The 10,878-nt window shown below is 38.6% G+C and overlaps 1 protein-coding gene across 1 annotated transcript; it reads left to right on the plus strand.

The window, feature by feature from the left end:
• The first annotated feature begins 6,426 nt into the window (after positions 1–6,426).
• Or1j22 (olfactory receptor family 1 subfamily J member 22) lies at positions 6,427–7,356 on the plus strand. Its single transcript, NM_001000830.1, has one exon. The coding sequence runs from the start codon at positions 6,427–6,429 to the stop codon at positions 7,354–7,356; it is 930 nt and encodes a 309-aa protein (NP_001000830.1).
• Positions 7,357–10,878: the final 3,522 nt, after the last annotated feature.

Raw genomic sequence — 10,878 nt, forward strand, 5'->3', positions numbered from 1 at the left:
TCCTAAGGGATGGATGATACTGGGCTTTGTATGTTTAAGTGGGAAATTATATCTTATCAATTGGATCTAAGATTATTGTGTTGTGTGTTCTTTTATGTGATGGTTTGAGTGTAGGAAAGTGTGTGGCAGCAAGAGACACTGGACCGCTGTGGAGTTGGGATGTGTTTATGCCAAGATATCTAGCAAATACCTTGGGGCACCGTGGTACAGGACCTAGCAGGATAAAAGACACCATACTTCTTTTTATTTTTACATTTTTACAACAACATAAACCATCCCATAACTTCTAAAGAAATAAAAAGCAGTTATTAAAAGTCTTCCAACCAAAAAGAGACAAGGACTAGATGGATTTAGTGCAGAATTCTATCAGACCTTCTTAGAGGGCCTCATACAAATACTTTCTAAACTATTCCACAAAATAGAAACAGAAGCAACAGTACCCATTTCCCTGTACGAAGCCACAATTAAGCTTATACCTAAACCATACAAAGATCCAACAAAGAATGAGAACTTCAGACCAATTTCCCTTATGAATATCAATGCAAAAATTCTCAATAATTTTCTGGCCAACCGAATCCAAGATCACATCCAAACAATCATCCATCATGATCAAGTAGGTTTCATCCCAGGGATCCACAGGAATACAGGAATTCACTAATGTAATCCACTATGTAAACAAACTCAAAGGAAAAAACCACATGATCATTTCATTAGATGCCGAGAAAGCATTTAACAAAATTCAATACCACTTCATGATAAAAGTCTTGGAAAGAACAGGAATTAAAGGCCCATTTCTAAACACAGTAAAAGTAATATACAGAAAACCACTAGCCAACATTCAGCTAAATGGAGAGAAACTTGAAGCAATCCCACTAAATCAGGGACTTGACATGTCTGTCCACTCTCTCCCTACTTACTCAATATAGTACTTGAAGTCCTAGCCAGAGCCATCAGACAACAGAAGGAGGTCGAAGGGATAAATATTGGAAAGGAAGAAGTTAAAATATCACTAATTGTAGATAATTTGATAGTATACTTACGTGACCCCAAACGTTCCACCAGAGGACCACTAAGCATGATAAACAGCTTTGGCCAAGTGGCTGAGTATAAAATTAACTCAAACAAATCAGTAGCCTTCCTCTACTTAATGGATAAAAAGGCTGAGAAAGAACTTAGGGAAATGACCCCTTTCACAATAGCCACAAATAATATAAAGTACCTCAGTGTGACTTTAACCAAGGAAGTGAAAGATCTGCATGACAAGAACTTCAAGTCTTTGAAGAAGGAAATTGAAGATCTCAGAAGATGGAAAGACCTCCCATGCTCACGGATTGGCAGGATTAATAGAGTAAAAATGGCCATTTTGCCAAAAGCTATCTACAGATTCAATGCAATCCCCATCAAAATACCAAGTCAATCCTTCATAAAGTTAGAAAGAACAATTTTCAAATTCATTTGGAATAACAAAAAACCCAAGACAACCAAAGCTATCCTCAACAATAAAAGAACTTCTGGGGGGAAATCATGATCCCTGACCTTAAGCTGTTTTACAGAATAATAGTGATAAAAACTGTATGATCTTGATACAGAGATAGGCAGATAGAACAATGGAATAGAATTGAAGAGCCAGTAATGAACCGATACATCTATGGTCACTTGATCTTTTTTTTTTTTTTTTTTTGGTTCTTTTTTTTCGGAGCTGGGGACTGAACCCAGGGCCTTGCGCTTCCTAGGTAAGCGCTCTACCACTGAGCTAAATCCCCAGCCCCTGGTCACTTGATCTTAGACTAAGGAACCAAAAGCATCCAGTGGAAAAAGATAACATTTCAACAAATGGTGCTGGTTCAACTGGAGGTCAGCATGTAGAAGAATGCAAATCAATCCATTCTTATCACCCTGTACAAAGCTTAAGGCCAAGTGGATCAAGAACCTCCACATCAAACCAGAAACTCTCAAACTAATAGAAGAAAAAGTGGGGAGGAGCCTTGAATACAATGGGCACTTTAGAAAATTTCCTGAACAAAACACCAATGGCTTATGCTCTAAGATCAAGAATTGACAAAGAGGACCTCATAAAACTGCAAAGCTTCTGTAAGGCAAAGGACACTGTCATTAGGACAAAACGACAACCAACAGATTGGAAAAAGATCTTTACCAATCTTACATCTGATAGCGGGCTAATATCTAAAATATATAAAGAACTCAAGAAGTTACAGTCCAGAGAATCAAATATTCCTATTAAAAATGGGATACAGAATTCTCAGCTGAGGAATATCGAGTGGCTGAGAAGTACCTAAAGAAATGTTCATATCCTTAGTCATTTGGGAAATGCAAATCAAAACAACCTGGTGACAACACATGCTGGTGAGGATGTTGAGAAAGAGGAACACGCCTCCACTGTTGGTGTGATAACAAACAGGTATAACCACTTTGGAAATCAGTCTGGAGGTTCCTCAGAAAATTGGACATTGTACTACCTGAAGACCTAGGTATATCTCTCCTGGGCATATACCCAAATGATGCTCCAACATTCAACAAAGACACATGCTCCACTATGTTCATAGTAGTCTTATCTATAATAGCCAGAAGCTGGAAGGAACCCTTCAAAAGAAGAATGGATACAGAAAATATTGTACATCTACACACTGGATTACTACTCAGCTATCAAAAACAATGACTTCATGAAATTCATACGCAAATGGGTGAAAGTACAAAATAATATCCTGAGTCAGGCATCCGATCACAGAAAAATAGATATGGGATGCACTCACTGATAAGTAGATATTATCACAAAAGCTCAAATTACCCAAGATACAATTCTCAGACCACATGGAGCTCAAGAAGAAGGTTGACCTAAGTGTGGATGCTTCAGTCCTTCTTAAAAGGTGGAACAAAGATATTCATAGGAGGGGATAAGGAGACAGAGTTTGTTGCAGAGAGTCAATGACTAACCATTTAGAACCTTCCCTACCTGGGGATCTAGCCCAAATGTATATAGCCAACAAAACTAGGTAATACTTATGAAGCCAAGAAGTACATGACTACAGGAGTCTGATATAGCTGTCTTCCAAGAGTCTCAGCCAAAGCATGACAAATACAGATGTGAATGCTAGCAGCTAAGCATTGAACTGAGATTGGGGTCCCTGTTGGAGGAATTAGAATAGGACTGAAGGAGCTGAAGGGGTTTGCAACCCCATAAGAGCAGCAATACTAATGAACCAGTGCTTCCAGGGACTATACCTCTACCCAAGGACTACACATGGATAGACCTATCGCTCCAGCTGCATATGTAGCAGAGGATGGCTTTGTTGAGCACCAATGGGAGGAGGAGACCTTGGTCCCACCAAGGCTGGCTACCCCCATCACACCCCTCCATTGCAGGGTGTATTGGGAGGGCAGGAATGGGCATGGTCAGGGAGGGGGAACACCCTCATAGTAGAAGGGAAGTGGGATGGAATAGGGGACTTATGACTGGGAAAGGGAACAACATTTGAAATGTAAATTAAAAATACAATAAAATATTAAAAAAATAAAATTGTCTATAGATCTAAACCGAGAATAGTTAACAGAGGGATGCCAAATTGCTGGGGCACACTTAAAAATGATTGTAGAACCTGAGGGATTGATTATACTATGAAAACATGGCCTGCAGAATCTACTTAGCAAGGCTCATAGGGGCTCACACAGACTGAACTGACAATCAGAGATCCTGTATGGGTCTAAGCTAGGTGTTCTGCATATACCTTATTGTTGTGCAGTTTGGTGTATTTTGAGACTTCTAACACAGTAGTAAGAGGTGTCTCTCATTCTTTTACCTGTGCTTGGGACCCTGTTCCTCCCTCAGGGTTGTCTGATTTAGTCATGACATTAGGCTTTGTGCCCACTTTAATACTAATTAGTTATGTGAAGTTTAGTAGATATCCCTAGGAGGTTTTTCCTCCCTAAGGCAAGTTAATGACAACATAACAGTTTTACTCTGCATGTCTCTGTTTGGATCTTGGGACAGAGATTGTACCCTGGGTTCTCTACATAACTTTCAAAATTAGAGCTCCCCTGGGTTTCCCAGGAGAGGTGGACAATGTTCAAGTTCATGGATCTATCATATTTGATTTTGGACTGATTCTTTTTCTGAATGTTGCAATGAATGTATGACTGCTTCAGATGATGCAGCTTCCCCCCCTCTTTTGTGTTTCTTCTAGAGAGGAATGGAAGAGGTTTTCCATGCATCTTAGCTAAAGGTATTTGTGTTCATCATATAAGTTAGCCTGTCAGATCTGTACTACTGGATATGTTTGTGTCTCCCTCTGTATCTCTGTACACACATCTGTACTACTGGATATGTTTGTGTCTCCCTCTGTATTTCTCTTTCTATCTCTCTCTGTTTCTATCTGCCTTTCGCATTGTATGTCTTTCTTGTCAGCAAGCTTTCAAATTTCAAGGATCACATCATCAAATGGCAATCAGTCCTCTATAGAGCAATATACCTTGCATTGAGAACCTGCCTAACCTTTGAGATAAAAGGGCACTCCTTCCTGAAAAAAACCTCTCTGCACAATATTTTTCTTAAACTCATCCATTTTTTTAAAAAAGCAGGAAAAGCATATTCTTTGCTCACTCTTAATCTCAACACACAATTTCTTTTGTGTTTTCTCCAACATGTTCCCAAATCTCTGTGACTTTTGCCATAACAACCCCTGGTGTTCATGTGCCAGCTAGTATCCTTGGCTTCTCCAATCTGCTTTCTACCTGGCAGCCAAAAAGGCATTTACTGTTTTCTGCTACTTTATTTTTCTTGTGTGTTACTGTTCTTGAACAGATGGAAACTTTTTCATCATATTAGTTATATCAGCCTGCTCCTCATATATTCTCCAGCCTTTACATTTATGTGACTCACCATTACCTTGGGATTTCCTTGTTTCTCAAAACCTTTAGCTCTGTATTTCCAAACACTTACTTAGGGATGCATTTTTACAATCCTCCTATGTAGGTTCCTCCCAAAGACTATTCATAGAACATATATCAGCTTCTTCAACACCTTGGCCTCTTGTGACCTGACTTTTTTTAAAATCATGGATACCTACTTCCCTAAGGTAATTTCTGAATGTATAAGTAAAATAACACAAGAATTATATTACTTATTGTAATACTGCTTAAAATATCAAAGTGTTAGAAATTATCTATCTGTGGACAGATAATTAGCATTTTCATTGTTATAAATTAATTACTACTAAAAGAGAAATGAATAAGAAATGAATTATAATGAATTTCAAGCAATATCACAGGAAGTGATTTTTTTACAGAGTGAGAATGATGATACATAGACATTTTAAAGATGGTCTTGACAAAGTTGAGAGACTTCATAGATTAACTGTATTTAAGGCTTGAAAATGGTTAAGAGGCAAATAGTGAGATCACCACCAATCACAGAAACAAACTGGCCAATATAAAACTCTTCAAATAGAATATAACCATAATTCTCTCAGCAGCTAGACTGTCAAGTTTAATTTCCTCATGTTCTTTTTCATATTGTTTAATGTTTATTCATTTGCATAGAGAATGATTACAGAGAATAGAGACAATGCCAATTTTTCAACAAAAATGTGTAGAAAATGCATAAAATTAGTCATCTTTGGCTTAAAAACTCAGGTCAAAAACAAAGCAGGTGACATTTACTTTTGCTAGAATGACACAAGGAATTTCCTTGGATGATCTAAGAAGTGGCTGGAAAGTCCAGTATTTCCAGGTGCTCTGTGGATTGAATGAGATATGAGGGTCATTTTCTGCAGTCTAGAAAGAGTGACAAAGAATGAGTACAGTAATTGAGAAACTCTTTTTATGGGAGGGTCTTATAGCTGCTTATAAGCTGCCATTGTTTCATATATTGTTGGCATAGACTCATGCAATTAATACTTTGACCACCTGTCCATCCTGTTTTCAGTAATTCCCCACATACTGATATTTCATAGACCCAAAGAAGCTCCCTGTATTATACTATCTAGATTTAATTTGTGAAAAGAAAGCCTTACATAAATGCTATCAAGACAGGTAAAAGAAATGAACACCATTGAAATCATGTTGATTTTTCTATTTGCTGTTACCAAGTTACACACTAATTCCTTAATCTAAAATTGGCTTGGTAAAATCCAGGTGCCTTGAGATGAAACTGGAACTGATTTCATAATTATTCAGAATTTCATTGTTTCTCTCTAAAATACATTTTACTGTTTCCAAGGTTGGCAAATAATGTGTCTTTCCACAGCATCATTAGCTTATTACTATGACAAAATCTTCATTTTAGGATTATAACACCCAAACTAATGTTATTTTCAGCACTGGTGATTCATAAAATATTTTCATGGTATAATAGACAGTATCATTTCTCTTTCTTTCCCATTTCTTCTTTCACTCACAGCAGAGAGAAAGAACATGAAGAGTGATAATGAGAGCACTGTGTCAGAGTTTATACTCCTGGGGATCCCCATTCGAGCAGAAGACCAAGCTATGTACTCTGCCCTGTTCCTGGCCATGTATCTGACAACTGTGCTGGGGAACCTGCTCATCATCCTGCTCATCAGGCTGGACCCTCACCTCCACACCCCCATGTACTTCTTCCTTGGCCACTTGGCTTTTACAGACATGTCTTTATCATCTGCCACAGCTCCAAAGATGCTAACAAATATGCTGACACACAGTCATTTTATTTCATATGCTGGGTGTGTTTCCCAGGTATACTTTTTCACATTTTTGGGGAGCATTGACAGCTTTCTTCTGACATCCATGGCCTATGACAGGTATGTGGCCATCTGCCACCCTCTGCACTATACCATTATCATGAGTCAGAGCCTCTGTGTTCTTCTAGTATTTATGTCCTGGACTTTATCTTTGGCCAATGCTCTTGTTCACACACTTCTCTTGGCTTGCCTATCTCACTTTAGAAACAATACCATCCCACACTACTTTTGTGACCTCTCTGCCTTGCTGAAGCTGTCTAGCTCAGACACCACAGTCAATGAGATGGCCATCCTCCTTTTAGGTATAGTGGTCATTACCCTGCCATTCATATGCATTCTGGTCTCTTATGTTCATATTGGAGTCACTATCCTGAAGGCCCCCTCCATCAGGGGAATCTGCAAAGCCTTGTCTACATGTGGTTCCCATCTCTGTGTAGTTTCTTTGTACTATGGAGCCATTATTGGGCTATACCTAGTTCCCTCATATAATAACAACAATAACAAGGATGTCATTGTGTCTGTGATGTATGGTCTGGTCACACCCATGCTCAATCCCTTTATCTATAGTCTGAGGAATCGAGACATGAAAGGAGCGCTGAGAAATATCCTCAACAGAACAAAATAATGCACCTTCTGCTTTTCATTAGCTGCCTAGGACTCCTCCTTGATTTGGGACATGTAATGTATTCTCTTTGAATGCCCAGTTTTAAAACACATTTTAATCTGACTTCCATGTTTATTTTTGTTATTCTTTTTCATTTATTTTTGATTAATTATTTAATTACATTCCTGATGTTGTCCTTCCTTCTGATCCCTCCTCCCCAATTTTTCATCCAACCCCCCCACTTTGCCCCACGTGCTCTCCCACGGGCATCCCCATTTTCTGGGCCTCAAGTCTCTACAGGATTCCATTTATCCTCTCTAACTTGGGCCAGACAAGATAGTCTTCGGATACATATGTGCTGAAGGCCTCAGATCAGACCGTGTATGCTCTTTTGTTGGTGGCTTAATGTCTAGGAGCTCCCAGCAGTCCAGGTTAATTGACACTTTTGGTTTTCCTATGGTGTCATCATCCCCTTTGGCTTCTTCAATTCTTTCCCTAAATCTACCATAGGGGTGCCTAACCTTAGTCTAATGGATGGATGCATATATCTATATCTGCCTCAGTCAGCTGTTGGCAGAGTCTCTCAGAGGACAGCCATGCTAGGCTCCTGTCTGTAAGCACAACATAGCATTAGTAATAGTGTCTGGCTTTGATGTCCACCCATGATATGAATCCCAAGTTGGGCAGTCACTGGATGGCTTTTCCTTCAGTCCCCTGTCCATTTTTGTCCTTGAGTTCCTTTTAGACAGAAGCAATTCTGAGTCAGAAATTTTGACAATTGGTTCATAACTCTGTCCATTCACTTGGGGCCCTTTCTTTTTCTTTCTTTTAAAAAAATCTTAATTTTGTTTTACTGTCCAGTTATTTTCCCACTCCAGGTATGCCTTCTGATAGTTCTTTATCCCATTCCTCCTCTTCCCCATCTCCACGAGGATGTCCACACTCCCCATCTTTACACCCCATCTTCTCTCCACCTGTCAGACTTCCCTACTTCCTGGGCCCTCAATTCTCTTGAGGGTTAGGTACTTCTTTCACTGAGGCTAGAGCAGGCCGTTCTCTGTTGTATATGTGCCAGGGGACTCAGACCAGCTCCTATATGCTGCCTGGTTGGTGGCTCAGTGTTGGAGAGATCTTGGGTGTCCAGGTTAGTTCAGACTGCTGGTCTTCCTGTGGGGTCACCCTCCTCCTCAACTTCTTCCAGACTTTCCCCAATTCAACCACAAGGGAACCCGACTTCAGTCCATTAGTTGTGTGTAAGTATCTGTCTCAGTCAGCTCCTTGTTGGGCCTCTTGGAGGGCACTTTTTATCTAATGGAGGTAGTCTTTTGAGATTACCTATCTTCACTGCTAGGTATTTCAGCTAAGGTCATTCCTATTGAGTCCTAGGAGTCTCTGATACCCTAGGTCTTTGGGACTTTCTAGAAGGTCCCCCATCCCGCAACTGCCAGAAGCTGCATATTTCCATCATATTTCCATTCATACTCCTGGTCCTCGAGGCTTCTCTTCTGTTTCCCCAGTATCTGATCTTGCCCCTTACCACTCCTCCTTCCCACCCAGATCCATTCCTCCCTACCTCTGCATTCCATGATATTGATAGTCTTGGGAAAGAGTTTTTCCAATATAGACATAAATAAGCACTTTCCTTCCCTTTGCACATGATACTTTTCCACAGTTTAAAATTTAATGTCAGAATTTTGTTTTCATTGGCATACCTTGTCACTTTTGGAACAGTCTTTTTATTTCTCTACAAGAAAAATTTTCTTTGGATAAGTTTATTTTCATTTCTTTAAAAGTTATTTTTGTAGGGGATTTACATTTTTGTAGTTCTAGATGTTCTAGAATTTTCTATATAGTCCATGATTGCCTTGAACCAGTAGAAATCTGCTTTCTTCCACCTCATGCTGGAATTAAAGGCATAAAACACTGTGCACAACTTGATCTTATTTTTATATTTAATTTAGCAATATTTTGAATTTTCTGATGTCAGTAAGCTTAATTAGATAGTATAGCTCAGATATGCCACCAATGAACTGGTTACGTTCACGGCAGGGTGGGACTCACTTGCCTGATATTCATATGTCTTCTGGACTCTTATGTACATATTGGAGTCACCATCCAGAGAGCTCCATCTGTCCAGGGAATTTTCCAACCTCTGGTTTATAATACACTTTTCATTTAAATTGACACAGGGCATTATACTTTTCTATGATAAAAGATATTTCTATGTGTGCAAATGTATCTCTTAAATGTTTGTCTTGTGTTGAGGCATATTTATAAATATTTGGAGTTCTTCCCTGAACTATTTTTATTCTATACACTACATCATTATCATTGTCATCATCATCATCTCTTGCACCATAGTTCCCTCCATTATTCAAATTTCTTATATATGGACCAGTTTTCTGCCTTCCCACATGGTTTTCTCACCATTTTGTAATTGTCCTTTATTTTTCAATTTAATTTAAAATATGTTCTTGGATTGATATAAACTATTCAGTTACATTCTTTTTTTCTTCCAAATAATGGTCCATTGATTTCAGTTTGACAAATCGGTGGTTCAAGGTGGTGAACAGGGCTTTGGAAACCTTGTTTAGGAAGTTCAAGTTTATGTAATGTATAGAAGTGAAATGATAGTTTTTAGAATGGCCTTTCACATGGTGCTCTAATTATGTGTAATTAGTCTTTTCTCAGTAGAGGTTGGGTGCCCACAGGTGTGGTCTGGAGAATGGTTATGCAGGGGATTATGAAGTGTGGCAATCAGGACAGACCTTAGTCAATTATGCACCACAAATTAAGCTAGCTAAGAGCTACAGTCAGTCTTCTCCTGGGAGAAGCACTCAATAGCTTATCTAATCCCAGGTTGTCAGCAGTAAACACATGCACATATGAGGAAAACCAAACAGACAGAGAGAGAGAGAGAGAAAGAGATAGATAGAAAGGTATGCATTTATCAATAGAAAAGATGAGGTTATGCACTTGAGAGGGAACAGGGGAGGAGTAAGAAAAAGAAAGTAGGAGGGGTGGAAATAATGTAAATACAATACTGGTATGAAAGTCTGAAAAAAATTACACCAAAAATTTCATCCAACTATACTGTGTTCTAAAATGAAGAGCTTCACACTTAATTCAATAAACAAATTGTCCTCTATTTCCATCTGAAATTATGAGCCTGTATTTTTGTTCTTGGAAAACCTCCTCTACTAAGACAAGGTTTTTAACTTCATTAATGGTAATGAATTACTCTGACAGGCATTTTCATATCTCGGGGTTGTTATGAATAAAAAGATTCAAGTAGAGAGAACTCAGTTATTCTTCTGCGGATACTCAAGTAATTTTAATAGATGTACTTCTCAGACTATTGGGTGTGAACTTGAGTCCTTAGGTTGATATACAATTTGGAAACTACTGATATCTGAGCCTCTTTATCTTGTCATTAAAATTTTAATCTATACCTATAAAAGCTAAAAGAAATTCTAAGGAAAGTAGTATATGCTTAACATTCACGATTGACATATATGTGCAAATAACGTTGTACTATACACA

The sequence above is a fragment of the Rattus norvegicus genome, chromosome 3 (assembly GCF_021556685.1).
Source record: "Rattus norvegicus strain SHRSP/BbbUtx chromosome 3, alternate assembly SHRSP_T2T, whole genome shotgun sequence".
NCBI lineage: Eukaryota > Metazoa > Chordata > Mammalia > Rodentia > Muridae > Rattus > Rattus norvegicus.